This window comes from Phascolarctos cinereus, unplaced genomic scaffold, assembly GCF_003287225.1.
Source record: "Phascolarctos cinereus isolate Bilbo 61053 unplaced genomic scaffold, phaCin_HiC Scaffold_5;HRSCAF=322, whole genome shotgun sequence".
In the NCBI taxonomy this organism is placed as follows: Eukaryota; Metazoa; Chordata; class Mammalia; order Diprotodontia; family Phascolarctidae; genus Phascolarctos; species Phascolarctos cinereus.
The window spans coordinates 480,218,699-480,234,396 of record NW_027555958.1 but is presented as its reverse complement, the minus strand read 5'-3'; the positions used below and the strand labels follow the sequence as shown (position 1 = coordinate 480,234,396).

General features: G+C 42.7%; 1 protein-coding gene across 1 annotated transcript in view; it reads right to left on the bottom strand.

Moving 5' to 3' along the window:
• Window positions 1-2,600: 2,600 nt before the first annotated feature.
• Window positions 2,601-15,698, bottom strand: part of PTGFR (prostaglandin F receptor) — a 40,919-nt gene continuing 27,821 nt past the window's right edge. Inside the window, exon 3 of the mRNA XM_020968561.2 lies at window positions 2,601-5,641. Within this exon, the coding sequence (XP_020824220.1) occupies window positions 5,336-5,641 (306 nt within the window). The 3' untranslated portion in view covers window positions 2,601-5,335. The remainder of the gene's footprint in view (window positions 5,642-15,698) is intronic.

Sequence of the window (15,698 nt, the reverse complement as noted above, 5' to 3'; positions counted from 1 at the left end):
AACGCCTTTGGAATAATTATTTGACTATTTTGTCAAACTTTTTAAAGACTGGTTTTACCTCCTAATACCCTTTTCTGCTCTATGAGATTAAGTTGCTCATAATCATCTATCATCCTTCTTCATGAGATTTTATAGAAATGTTTATATTATAACCCAGTATTGCCTTTAGCATCCATCTCTCTCTCTGTTTAGCATGTAAGTAAAAAGTCTGCTGACTTCTTTAATCTCCTTGTAGCAGCTTTTTTACATTGGTTAGCTTTTGGATGAAATTATTGTAGTCAACTTTGATGGCATTTCTGTTTTCCATTTCCAATTTTTACTTTTAATAGTTTGTTTAAATAATTTGGGGTTAAATTTTAATCAAATGCCATATCTTTTCACACATTACTCTTTTTTCTTGTTTATTGTACATTGTGATGCTCCCTGTCTGATTCAATCCACACAACAACCCTGAGAGATAGATGTATTGTTCTCCTCATTTTACAGTTGAGGAAATTCAGGAAGACAGAAGTTAAGTGATTTGTCACATAGCTAGCAAGTGACCAAGGCTGGGTTTGAACTCAGGTTTTCCTTATTTCAGGCCCAGTGCTCCATACACTGCACCATCTACCTGCCTCTAAGGCTGGCAACATAAGTTGAAGCTAGGTTGTGAAAGTCTTTAAATGCTAAATAGAGGAGTTTGTATTTAACCCTAGAAGCAACATGGAATGACTGGGCTTTATACAGGACAGTGCACAAACAGTTGGAAAAAGAATGAGATTACCATTGGCAAAATTGGGCAGATCCCTCTCATCAGGTGTGAATTTCTCCATGAGCCTTTTCCTGAAGCCTCCAAGGCATTCTTGACCTTTTGAGATTATTTTGCACCATTTTACATTTGCTTCTCCATCCAATGGAGGGGACTTGCCAGTGAAAACCAGTCCTTAGAACATGCCAATGTACACCTGATACCAATGAAAATGAATAACTGGTGAGCCTACTGCTGGATGGTGCACTGATTGGGGGCCTTTTCCTCCCAATTTCAAGCATGCATGTATGACCTATGGCAGCTTCCCATCAGCTTTTAACTGGTTGCTGAACTGTCACTGAGCATGTGATACAAAAGGCATAATCAGGCAAAATAACACTCTTCTTTGGTGACTTTCAAGGGGAAGAAGAAGAAATGCCAGAAACTTTCAGGTGTAGAGAAATGCAGTAGCAGAGGCATCACAGGCTACCGCTTCTCTTTACAACTGGGCTGCCATGTGGCCATAAACACACATGGCACCATTGTTTCTGTCTCTGTTTTGTTTATTTATCTTTGATCTTAGATGACAATATGGGAGACAGAGTGGACCAGGTCATGACCTGGTGAATGTCAAAAGGTAGAAAGAACCATCATAGGTCCAACAACTGGAATCTCTAGAAGAATTGAGACGACCTCCAGTATTCCTTCCAATGATAACCCAGTCCTTACAACATTGGTGTTACAGTGAAAATGGATGGCTGGTGAGCCAGATTGGTCCCTGATCCCTTGAGCTGGTGAAGGTTGGAACTGAACAGCCAAAATTCATTTCTTCTCAATGGAAATGAAAATTTTCCCTGAGATATTAAATGATCCTGCCTTCATTCAGCTTAAAGAACCAAGGGTACTGCCATTTTCATTCTCCCAGTGACTTAAATGACCAGATCAAAATGCAACAGCAATAAACACATAGGATTCTCTCTCACCTTGTGCTGAGCTCTTTTGAGGTGAATGTGAGATCCTGTGACCTCACCTTAATTTTCTAGCCCAATATTGCTTCATGGCTACTGAGCATGCCTGAAGGCTAATTCAGCCAGAAGTCCATGATTACCTTCAGCCCCTTTCAGAGCACCTCTTTGAGCAGCCCATTTCACCGCATGCTGTTGCCAACATGTAATCTTAGCCAAAGTTCATTGCCTTTGTGTATCTTCCTGTTTACATTCTAGTCCTCAGGAATGACCCCACACTTTAAGGGTAGGTTCCTAGGATCCTACTGAGTTTAAGGCTAGAAGGAATTTAGAGAGCATCTAACCCAACCATTTCATTTTACAGATGGTGAAATACTTGCCAATTCTAACCAGTGTATAACCAGAGGCTAAGCCACCATGGTCCGGACCAGACCACCAAGCAAGGTACTGAACACTCATATCCATCACCACCACCACCACCAAGAGGGAATGGAGGAAAGGGTGCAGCCAGAAGAGGCCAAATGTTCCCTGAGGAGCTCCTAGAGAATGAAAATGCCTTCGAGGCTATATGTTGGAGTCTCCTTAAATTTCCCATTTTGATCCACAGTGTTCTTTGTAACCCAGATCTTTAGGCTTGCATAGAGTCTGACATATCATAATGGGATGATGATGATGGTGATGATGATGATAAGAGGAAGGCTTGGGACTGGACCTGTGATTTCTCTAAGAAGGAGAACTCCTGGATGGTGGATGCAAGTCAGCACTTTCTCCATGAACCAAGGTCACCCAATCACAATGTGTCCAGAGGTTAATAGTGAGTCCCAGTTCCCCTCCAATGACCCCTGGACCTTCCCCTCTGGCTTTCCAAAAGTGCCAGTCCCTACTTTGAAAATGCTGGTATGCTCAACTTGTGAAACAAACATTTTATTTAAATTTTTACATTTAATGAAGCATTACATTCATTACTATACTGGTACATAGACTACAAGCAACCAAATATACACATCACTGTGGAACCTTTTCTACATGTCAGCCAGGACAGAGAACACATGATAATTCACTTCATAAAGTCCAAGGCAGTGCATGCATTTAGCACACCATTACAATGGCAGAGTAAACAGATGGTCACTTGGAAGTGTCCCACATTACTTGGCAGCTGTTACCTTGGACTGTGACACCCAAATAATGGATTAAGCAATGATATGTAGAATATTTACATCCTTCCCATCCAGTTCCCTAAGGGGAAGCAGCAATGATGTGGCAGAGAAAGTCATTGACAGATTTTACCAAAAACAACTCTGTTCGTACCAAAAGCAGACCCTCCCTGGGAGTTCTAATAGCCACACACTTGGAAATACAGGCACCAGGCAAGACTGCTTACTACATTGCATGGAGAGGTAACATAAGCTTTAGGCATGTTCCATTTGGCATATTTGCACTGACTATGAGAAGATGTAACTTTCTACCTGTAAGCAAGCTCATATTTCAGGTTTGCTTCCATCCAACTGTCTCTCCAAATGAATGAATGAATGAAATGATCAAACATTGATTAAGCATTTACCATGTATTGAACACTAGGGATTAAATGTGGGCAAATAAGGCAGTCCCTGCCCTTCAGCGGCTTATATTCTAATGGGAACAGAAAACAGCAAAGCAGACAGTGGGGTCAACGTGGGCTGCACTTGCCATCAGATTTTGAAACTGAATATGTGGGGGGCTCAGGTGAGTCGTGGAAATCTGCATAAGGTCTTTATCCTAAGACAAGCACAAGATCCAACACTGAAAATGCCTCACAGCTGAGAAATTGCTTGGACAATTTATGGGCCCCAGAAGCTCAGATTTCTAGGTCACTCCCTTAGTACAACTGGGATCAAATCCTTATCATCTGGTCTTCTTAAACACAACCACCTAGATATCACCACCTTCCACAGAGAGAAAGGAACTATCAGCAGCTCTGATGTTCACTCAGGTGATGCTTCTAAGGGAACTCAACATGACTCCACTAGACAATGTTGGGAAGGTGGGAAAATCTAGCTTGGGACTCATGGAACTCTTCTGAAGCTTTGCTTTGCTACTTAATACAGTCAGTCATTGAACCTCTCCGGCCCTGAGTTCCTCATCTGTAAAATGAGGAAGTTAATCATGGCACGCTCTGAGGTCCCACATTTCCCTATGCTTTCAATGAAATTAATTATTACTCAATTACATTGCTGAGCCCTGCATGGACAGGATGGAAATTCTGAAGGGTGACCATTAATGGGGCTGCTCCTTCAATTTTAGCTTCCCTGGATAAGACTGATGCCCCCGACATCATTCAGGTGAAAAGCTCCTCTTTGGTGATTCCCCTAGTGAAAGCCCACCAACTCTCATTTCCTGACTTGACCATTTCCAGGAACTGTGATATCCTCCATGTGAGTAGTCCATCCACTGATACAGATCACATTTAGGTGGTGGCCTTGGAGGGCTGCAACCAACCAGCTCTGGTGGTATAGAGGCCTTGCCAAAGAAATCTAAATTGGTGAGGGCTCAGAATAAAGGCTACCTCCTACAAGATACGCAAAATTTCCCAATGCACCCCATTGTTCATGCTACCCATAAAGACTTTGTGGACCTTTTGGGTTCAGTCACCTGTATACATGTTATGTCCATGCCCATCCCCTCACCTACCACCTTGAAGGCAGGGACTGTTCTAGTTTGGTGTCTATCCTCACTTCCCAGCACAGTATCTGGCACATAGTACGTCCTCGATAAAGTCCTACAGAATAGATTTCAATTGGATACAGCTTTGGTGCCTACTTCTTAGGTTGATAATCTCCATAAGCCCAATCTGAGGTTTTGTACACTGACTGTTAAGAAATGTATAGACTGACTACACACATACACACACACACAATGTTCATGTATCCTAAACGTACCTCAGAATAGGAAATTAATGGGCTGGGGCAGAAGTACCTTGGACTGCCCAGAGGTCTCCAGACTAAGGATCTCTTGCCAGCTAACCTGTAATGGGGATTCTTTTCAGGTTTGGGTCATACAAGATGGCCCCTTCCCACTCTGAAATTCTATAATTCTGTGACTTGGCCTAGGATGGCCTCCACAATCACTGAGAGATCAGACCAGACCAGAAACATGCAGCAACATCAACCCACCAAGTGTGCCTCATGGGCCTCCTGACAGAGCTGGGGACCAGCCAGCCAGATGGAGCCATGTGGATTCCCCAGGCCACCTTTCACATTTTGTTCCATGTGGTCCTAGGTAAGTCAATAGGCTCCCTTGGCCCCGGTTCCCTTATCTGTATAATGATGGTATCTGAGCCCCCCTCCAGCTCAGCTCTAGATAGGGTATCTAAGTGCTCATTTGTGGGCTCCTGGGTCAACCTTGGAGAATGCACCTAGTCACCAACACAGTCAACCACAAAGTTGACCTCAGTCTATGGCCCTCATGTCATTTCATCACACACTTTGCCTTGAGGCTGTGTCTACACAAAGCAAAGCAAAGATTTGCAATTATCCAGTTAATTCAATGACTATATACAACCATGTCAGCTATGACAGCCCCAGCCCTCAAACCTGCAGGCTGTAATTATCGGATGAACAGGATAATGGCCTCAGCCTCTTCTCATCTTTACTGCACCTCCATGGGCTCATTGCCCCATGAGGGTGGGTGGCTGTGAGCTTGTTTTCTCAGTAGAGGGGCTCTCTGAAATAGCTGCAACCTTTAAGGAATTCTTAATGGAGCTGAGCTCCCAGGCATGAAAGCTGATGATGGCTCGAGCTCCACAGCACTGCTGGGCGACCTTGTAGAGGTTCTTGAGGACAGCTCTCCTCAGCAAGATGTACACCCAGGGATCCAAAATCTGATTCCACGTGGCCATGCGGAGAGCAAAGAGGACCCTCTCACAGGTTTCCAGTGACTCTCCTCCATTGATTCCAGTGCTGGCCATGGTCACCTAGGAGAGAAGAGACCTTGGACATGAGGGCGGGAGGAAAAGTGAAGTCTGGACTGCAGATTTTTGTGAACCCAGTGGAATGTTGGGCTCCTCAAGGCATGTGGACATAAAAAGGCAAATCAGCAAGTATTCATTAAGTGCCTGCTGTGTACCAGGCTCTAGGCTAAGTGCTGAGGATACATAGAGAGGCATAAGACAGTCCCTGCCCTCAAGGAGCTCATGTTCTAACAGGGGAAACAACATACAAACAACTCAGTACAACAAAAGATGAAATTGGAGGTGATCTCTGAGGGAAGGCATCAGCATTGAAGGAGATCAGGAAAAACTTGTAGAAGATGGGATTTGAGCTGGAATCTAAAGGAAGACAGGGAAGGCAGGAGGCAGAGGGGAGGAAGAAGATTTATTCCAGGCAAGGACAACTGTTAGGAAAAGGCAGAGGGATGGGAGCTGGGGTGCCACGTGCCAGCAGCAGCTTAGAGCCCATTGTCTCTGGATGGGAGGTAAGTGAGAGGCAGGTACTCTGCACTTGGAGGCAGAAGGGATCTCAGTTCAAGTCCTGACTCTGACTCTCACTAGTTGTCTGACCTTAGTAAAAATCTTCAGCCTCTCAAAGTCTGTTTCCTCATCTTGAAGACAGAAAAAATAGCACACTAATTACCTCTCAGGGTTGTTATGAGAAAATGCTTTATAAGCCATCAAGTTCTCCATGTGCATATATACATGTGTATATGTTTGTGTATCTGTATTTACACACACACACACACACACACACATATATATATATAATTATCTATGTATACATGTATGTGTATGTGACCTACGATTTCCTTGGCCCAGGAAGCCAAGTGAAGAACTGCCTTTCTCAAGGAAAATCTGCAATTTATAAGTCTTAGAGACTTTGGGTGGGTTGGTGGGTGGGTTTTGAGATTATACAGACATGTGTCAAAGTGGGGACTTGAACCCAGGTCTTCTGACCTGGGAGCCAGCTTTCCATCTGCTCTCTCTGAGGTGTTATATACACACATGTGTTATGATTGTGGTCCAGGAATGAGTTCATCCATGTAGGGAAATCTGCAGATAGAAACTCTCTCCGTTGATGTAAAACAGTGAGTCACCTGTAATCCTGAGCCTTAGAGCAGCCATTCTCAAAGCTGCTGGTCTCAGGACCCTATACACTCTTTAAAAATATTGAAGACTTCCCAAAGAACTTTTGTTTATGTGGGTTATATCTGTTCATATTTGTTGTATTAGAGATTAAGATGTCTTAGTATAATTATGAAAATAGTTTTGACTTTGTGAACTCCGTCGAAGGGTCTTAAAATGTCACTTGGGGCACTAAGAGTTTAAGTGACTTACCCAGGGTCATACAGTAAACAATCAACAAGAATTTATTAAGCACCTACTATATACTAGGCATTGTGCTAAGTACTGGGGGACATATCAAAGAATGAAATAATCTCTACTCTCAAGAAATTTATATGTGTGTATAAAATGTAGATGTGCACATATGTATATATATATATATATACACACACATATGTGTGTGTACATGTGTGAATGTGCATGTATACATATGTGTATATGTATCCATATATCAGAGGCAGAATCTGAACCTAGGTCCCCTGATTCTACAGTTCATTCTTTAAATTTCCTAAGTACAAGAGAGAGATAATTTATAAGAACATGAAGCAGCATGAGCAGGTATATTTTAAAAGCATGAGTTGTGGGATACCAGACCTTATGACCAGTCACTTTCTTCACTGAGACTCCAGAGCAGAACAAGTCCAATAGAGCACCTCCTGAATTCAAAGCAGAAACAGAAGGGTGTGTGGGCAGCCTTATGTTCTAGCACCATCTTTTTGACAAATAAATGTTTGTTAATTTAAATGATGCCGACCTATTCGTGACACTTTCCCTCTCATTCTCTCTCACCCTTCACCCTTAATATGAGAATGAGCTTCTAGGTAAGGAATACAATGCATTTCTATGACTTTAGCCCAAACACGATAATTTTTTCAGCATTTGTTGGACTTTACCCAGCACACTAGACTTTTAGGATGCTGCCATTAGTAAGCAATGAAAAGATCTGGTCCCAATGGTCATTTCATGTCCACTGTCATGAGCAAAGAGATTGACCTGAAGAAACAAAAAGTGCCTGGGTAGCCTTGCCATCCATGTGAAAGAAAGGGGAAAAGTCTAATCAGTGAGAAATGGGTGAAGCTCAGATTTGGAAAAAGAAGCAGATGCACATGAGGTAAACTAAGCAGCTTCAGAAACAAATCAATGCAGAAAAGAGAAACCCTTCTCAAGTTCCTTCTAAAAACACACAATTTAAAGAACAAACAGCAGAAATGAAGGGAGAAACAGACCACCCAAACACAGGCCAAGCCAACCTAGCACACAAACAGAACCTAGACTAGAAGAAACAAGAGCAGAACATTGCTTAACTTCATTAACGGAACATTTAGATGGTGATACTTTTGATATGAAGATAGAGAAACAAGATGTTCATTTTATTCATAATGGATATTTCTAATGGAAAGAAGCATGACGTCCAGGAATACAGGTTCATTTAACTTCTTTGATCCTCAGTTTCCCCATCTCTGAAATAAGAGTAATCACAAACTTTTTGTGAGGATCAAGTGAGACTGGATGAATGGATGGATGGATGGATGGAGGGATGGATGGATGGATGGATGGATGGAGAAAGACAGAAAAAGAGAGTTATAGAGTTAGAAGCAGGATTAGAAGCAGATTATACAGATATAGACTAGATATCAATATAGATACACATGCTCTTTGCATATCTTAAGGAAGCACCATTTAAATCACAAAGAGCCAGAATTGGAGAGCAGCCATCTAGCCCAAGCCATATGTGAAGGGATACCCACCATAATGTACCTGACAAGTGGTCATCAGCCCATCCCACTTAGGACAACCTTAATCATTAGGAAATGTTTCCTAACATTGAGCTTAAACTGGTGCCTCTTTGCAGCTACCCCCAGCCCCTGCTCCCACCCACAGACATTGCTCCTTATTCTGCTCTTGGGGGCTAAACAGAACAAGCTGAGAGAGAGGCCCTTTAAACACTTGGACCTCAAAGCACACCATTACTAAGGAGTTGGCAGGATTCAGTGAGAAGAAAGCTGACTAGAGTCAAAGGACTCAGATTCAGAGAATCCTTCTGCCACCTGTTGCCTGTGTGACCTCGGATAAGTCATTCAACATGAGTGGGTTGAAGGGATGGCCTTGGAGTCAGCTCTAAAATGGGGATGATAATGGTCTCCACACTCCAGGATTGTGGTCAGTACCCAACGAGATGTTAGATATCTAGCCCTGGGAAATCTGAAAATGCTATATAAATATTTATCACTCAGCAAACATTCACTGAGCACTTTCCATATATGTACATAGAGCTAATCAATAAGGATACCAAGAAAGGCAAAAAGAGCCCAGACTTATTGGGAGACTCCACACACAAACAGCCATCTATGTATAGATGATACATAAAGAGTAGAAATAGGAAGTGACCACACCCATCACTTTGGTGACTGTGACAGAAGGAAATTGCTAAATGCTGGCGGAGATGTGGGAAAACTGGGACACTAACACACTGTTGGTGGAGTTGTGAACTTATCCAGGCATTCTGGAGAGCAATTTGGAACTATGCCCAAAGGGCTATAAAGTTATGCCTACCCTTTGATCCTGCAATACCACCACTAGGTCTGTATCCCAAAGAGATCAAAAAAGAAAAAAGAACCTACTTGTACAAAAATATTTGAAGAAGCTTTTTTTGTAGGAGCAAATAATTAGAAATTGAGGGGATGGTCATCAATTGGGGAATGGCTGATAAAGTTGTGGTATAGGATTGTAATGGATACCATTGTGCTATAAGAAATGACAAACAGTATGATTTAAGAAAAACCTGGACTTACATGAACTGATGCAAAGTGAAGTGTGCAGAACCAGAAGAACACTGTACACAGTAACAAAATATTGTATGATGAACTTTGAATGACTTAGTTATTCATAGCAATTCAAGACAATCTCAAAGGACTCATGATGAAAAATGCCATGTGCTTCCAGAGAAAAAACTGGTATCAGCTGAATACAGACTGAAGCATACTATCTTTCTTCTTTCCTTCATTCATTTCTTTCTCTTTTGAGTTTTCTTGCACAAAATGTTTTGCATGATTGCACATGTATAACCTATATCTTCCCTCAGTTTTTCAGAAACTTCCTCAGTTCCCCAGAGAGGGCAGGAACCCCAAAGCTCTGGACACAAAGGGCCCTTGTTCCTCTTTGCCCCAAGCACACTCCAGACACAAAAACACATCTTTGAGACCCCAGTATTCTTCCAATGGTGCCCTAGGGCCGTCAGACATGGAATACCCCATTCCCAATGAACCATCCAAAGGGTGATAGAGAGAGTGTGCTGAGGCTGTGGGGTGTTCTCACCCACAAGCTTTTATGCCAAGTCCACTTTGTGCGAGGCATCAATGTGGGCATTATGTTATCAGATTGTTCAGAACAGCTTGCCTTTACCTCATAATTTAAAGTTGGTACAGGGCTTTATTTACATATATCATTTTCATGAACCCTCTAAGGTCAATACCCCTGTGTTGTCATCACCTTCATTTTACAGATGAGAAAACTGAGGCTCAGAAAGTTTAAATTATGACCATGTGTCTAGGGTCACAAGGATACATTTCTTTAATGAGTCAGTGCAGTGGGGTAGAAAGAACACTGAATGAGAAATCAAAGGACCTGAGTTCAAATTCTAACTTTCCCATTTATTAGTTGTATGACTTTACGCAAGTCGCTTAACCTCACTTGGCCTCAGTTTCCTTATCTGAAGGATAACCACTGTCCTCTACAGTCATTAAACATGTCCTCTTTCTTAGGCACATTTGAAGGGTAGGGTTAGGGTTAAGAGATATATTAGCTAGAGCACTGGAGTCAAGAAGACCTGGGTTCAAATCCTGTCTCAGACACTATCTCTGTGACCTTGAGCAAATCCATTAACTTCCTTGTCCCTCAGTTTCTTCATCTTTAGAATAGCCTCTAAGATCCCTCCCAGCTCTAAATTTTTGATCCCATGTCCCCTTCTTTACCCCATGCTCCCTCAGCTTTTCCTCACAGGATGTGGTTTCAAATCCCCTCATCATCTTGGTCCCCTTCCTCTGAGCATGTGTCTTCCTAAAGTGTGGCACCCACTGGTGGCTCATGGGGGAGGGGCCATATACACACACATACACATATAAAGGTATATATACACATATGTATTTGCTCATATACATGTGTTATGTATGTGCACATATACCTTCCTAAAGTGTGGTACCCACTGGTGGCTGATGGAGGGGGCCATACACACACACACACACATAAACATATATATATACACATATGCATTTGCTCACATATATGTGTGTGTGTTATGTATGTGCACATATGCCTTCCTAAAGTATGTCATCCAAAGTCCACTCCACTGGTGGTATGATGGGGGAGAGGGAATATACAAACATGCATTTATATGTGTATATACATGTTCTTGTGCATATGCATATGTGTGTGCACATGTATACATGTGTGTGAATAAAATTCTGGAAGTAGCCTGAAAAAGCCCCCACCTCATTAAGGGTATTAATGTCTCTATAGCCCTTCAAGGTCTGCCAAGTACTTTCCTTACAACAACCTTCTAGGTAAGAAGGATGAGTATTATTATTTATTATCATTATCATTGTTATAATGATTCCCATTTACAGGTGAGGAAACTGAGGCCCTAAGAAGTTACATTGACTTGCACAGGGTCCCACAGTCAGTGAATGCCTGTAGTGGCATTTGAACCCAGATCTATCCTGACTTCAAGGTGGAGCAGCATACTTTTCACTCTGCAAAGACAACCCAACCCCAGGGTCACAGGACCAACCACAGACATCCCATAAAAACTCACATAACCAAGGGCTGCCTTCACGTTGGTCTTTTGGCCACCTCTGGCTTCATGCAATGCCCTTTAAGTCACCGCCCTATGGGTACTATACCAAGTATGGAGCATTCTCACTGCCAAACTCTGTCATTGAGGGCGGATGGGACATGTCGTCATAATACAGTCTTTGGGCTTCATCCTTTCTTTCCGTTTCCCCACCACCACTCAGGTTCATGTTCTTATCCCTTAATCTGTAGCAGAGCTGTAGCTAGTGTGGGGTAACTAGAGATTTATCAAAGGGTGCCAATATTCAGAGCTCTGGCAGCACTGGAAGTCCTTCTACACAAATGAGCTAACATTTAGTTATGAGGGAAGAGTTAAAATAGGTAGCCAAAAGCACACTCACTTCCTCTCTCCTTCATGGAAGCATCCCAGGGGAATCCCCCCCCCATATTCACTGTCACCCAACATCCAATGGTCTCTCCAACAGCAGCCTCCCCCAGAAATCTCACCATATCCTGGGTAATAAATCCCATATTTCATGATGCTTTCCATGTGACACCTATAAAGGTGAGAAAAGAGAACCTAATATCTCTCATTAGGGACAGGCTACCCTAAGGTCATCCAGCAGCAGTTAAAAGACTTTTCCAACCTCTCCCTACCTTTGCCATCTTCTGACATGTAATTTTCCCCATATGCTCTATGATCCCATGATGCCAGCCTCCTGGCTGGTCCATCTCCCAACTCCAGGACTTTTCACGGGCTGTACCCCAAGACTGTAAGGTTTCCCCCCTTACCTCCCACCTCCTGGCTTTCTGGGTTCAAATCCCTGCTTCTGTTGGAGACCTTTCCCAGTCTTCCTCTCCCCTGAGGGCCTTCCGTTGTAGATACATTCTCATACACAGACACACACACACACACACACACACACACACACACATACACACACACACATACACACACACACACACACACACACACACACTGTATGTAGCTAGTTGTTGGCCTGCTGTGTATCCCATTAGAGGATGAGAGGGTCATCACCATTCATCCTCAACTATATCTTGCCACTGGACCTGGAGGGCTCTGGAGGAGAGAGTGAGGCTGCTGACAATACACAAGGGCCCTTCATGGCCAGAGCTTTAGGGTTCCTGCCCTCTCTGGGAAACTGAGGGAAGTTTCTAAGAAACTGAGGGCAGATATAGGTTATACATGTTCAATCATGCAAAACATTTTCTGCAAGAAAACTCAAAAGAGAAAGAAAGGAAGAAAGAAAGAAAGAAAAATAGTATGCTTCAGTCTGTATTCAGCTGGTATCACATTTTTCTCTGGAAGCAGATGGCATTTTTCATAATAAGTCCTTTGGGATTGTCTTGAATCATTGTATTGCTATGAATAACTAAGTCATTCATAGTTCTTCATCATACAATATTGCTGTTACTGTGTACACTGTTCTTCTAGTTCTGCTCATGTACATTGCACAGCTCTCCCTCACTTAAATCCAATTCATTTGCAGGTCATGGCATCACCTCCCTGATGTCACAGAACAAAGGACAAAGAACAACATTAGAGGATAATCTCACTGAGGGCATAAATCACATTTTTACTGTTCTGGGTACCCTTCCCGTCCTTAAGAGGAGGTAGGAAGAAGAGAAGGAAATAAGTATTTATAAAGTATCTACTGTATGCCAGGCCTCAAGCTAAGCACTTGGCAAATATTGTCTTGAGTCTCCCAACAACCCTGTGAGGCAGGTGCTGCTATTATCCCTATTGTACAGTAGAGGAAACTGAGGCAGAGGTTAAATGACTTGCCCAGGGTCACACTTCTAAGAAGTGTCTGAGACTGGATTTGAACTGAGCTTTTCCTGACTCCAGGTCAAGAGCTTTGTGCACTGTGACATTCTCAGCTTCCTCTTGGCACAAAAGCTGGCATTCAGTAAGCACTTAATAAATGTTTGCTAACTGTAGGCCATGGAATATCATATTTCAAAGAGCAAAAGAGCTGAGATTGCATCCAAGAATAACTTACCCAGAAAAGTTGATTATCATCCTGAAGGGGAAAAAATGGATAGTTGATGAAGTGAAAGATTTTCAGATCTTTGTAACATGCACACACACACACACACACACACACACACACACACAAAAACCAGGCTCAATGGAAAATGGAATATAAAAGATCCAGAAGAAATATGAGGAAAACATTAGAGACTAGCTACAAGGCACTCATTAAAATCAAACTGTTTACTTATTATATATATGAAAAGGTTCTCAGTATTCTTATATTCTTAAAACTGTCATCATTACTAAGGTAGTTTGCAAGAAAAGTTGGGGCTGACCTGTGTACTATGAGGTGGTTCACCCTCTTGGAGGGGTGGGTGACGTGGGGGTGGCAGGGTTGGGGGAGAAGATGAGGTAACAAGGATAGGGTAAAAAGAGAGCTGAGAAAGAAAATAGTGAAAATAAGATGGAAGGAAATTCACAATGGAAGGGGGAGACTCAGCGTCTGCCCCACTCAGAAGGAAGACACCCATCCTGGCACCTTCCCTCTGCCAGGGAAACTCATGTCATTTTCCATCCAAATACCAGCTCCACAAAGCCCTGTGGTTACACAGGAGACATTGTATTCACAAATTTCTTAAAACAACACCAGAGAAATCATCTCACTTACAATAGTATGATTTTGCCTAGAAATAAGCAAAAAGAAATAAACACCTTTGAGAAACAAAGGGGAAGAGACTTCACACTCAGATCAATGACTTGATGAATGAATTCAGGACTAGGAGGGACCTCTCTTCTAAGACAAAATTAGGGTAGGGAATCTCAGGGCTTTGCCCCAGTGGAATGAGTTTAGAGGGTGCTTGAGAGCACTTGAAGTGACAGGATCATAGATTTCAGCCAGAAGGGACATAAGAGGACATTCTAGTTCTAGTCCTTCATTTTATAGGTGAGGAAACTGAGGCCCAGAAGATTAAGTGACTTGTTCAAAGTAAGAAATGACAGAGACAGGGTTTGAATTCGGGTTTTCTGACCCCAAACCAGTTTTCTTTCAACCACAAGATGTTAGTCCTTCTGCAAATGAATGCAGTGCAGAGTAAACCCTAGGTAGCAGGAATAATTCATTAGAACAGTAAGCTAGCAATGGGGACATTTCTTTCCTGGCCCTGCCCTGCCCAATCCCTGACTCACTTCTCAGCTCTTACCCTTCTTGACCTCTCTGGAGCATCTGACACTATCAATGCCTTTCTTCTCTTATGTCATCTCCTATGGATTTTGAAGCCACATTTCTCTTTGGCTTCTCCTACCTCTCTGACCCTTCTTTTCAGTCTCTGTTGCTGTACCATCATCAGCTGTCTCTATGCCCTCATGTGATGATATCAGTTCTCATGGTTTAATTTTATATGCTAAGCAACTGATTCCCATATCAACACACCTGACTATAGCTCCCTGATCTCTAGTTCTTCTAGACCTCCAGCTTTCTATTAGGAGTCCCAGAATTGATGGAGGCATGCCAAATAAAGCTCATTATCCCTCCTCTCAAAACCAGCCCTTTTCCAAGCTTCCCCATTTCCTCAATAGCACTAGGGCCCCACCCAGTCTAGTCACAATGCTGGCCATCTCTCCAGTGGCTGGGAGCTGGACCACAGCCCTGGCTGGCAAGGCAGCCTGACCATGAGAATGGGCTTCTCTAACGATCAGCCCATCCACATGGGGGCAATTAAGAGAGAGGCAGGTGAGTACTTGGAATGCCTTCAGAGGCTCCATAAAGTATACAATATCACCCCCGATTGTTGTTGTTTCTTTTCATAAAATGAGCTAAAGAGTCAAAATCAACAGATGTTTAAGGGGCTTGTGGCATTGAAATAAGACACCCCTAAATGAGCATCTCTTCTTTTTTTTGAACAAACATCCATTAAAGCAATGAGATGATGGAGTCCCTATGTTTAGCCCTAAGGGGAAAAGCTCACCCTGATCACCATGATGACAGATTACAGTCTATTCATTCTAGAGTTGGCTCCTGAATCCATGAACATTCCCATATAGGACACTTGGGTTTCACTCCTAATTCCTAATAGTAGATGATGGGTATTCATGGGGATCTGCTACAAAATGCATTGTTCCAAGAAAACA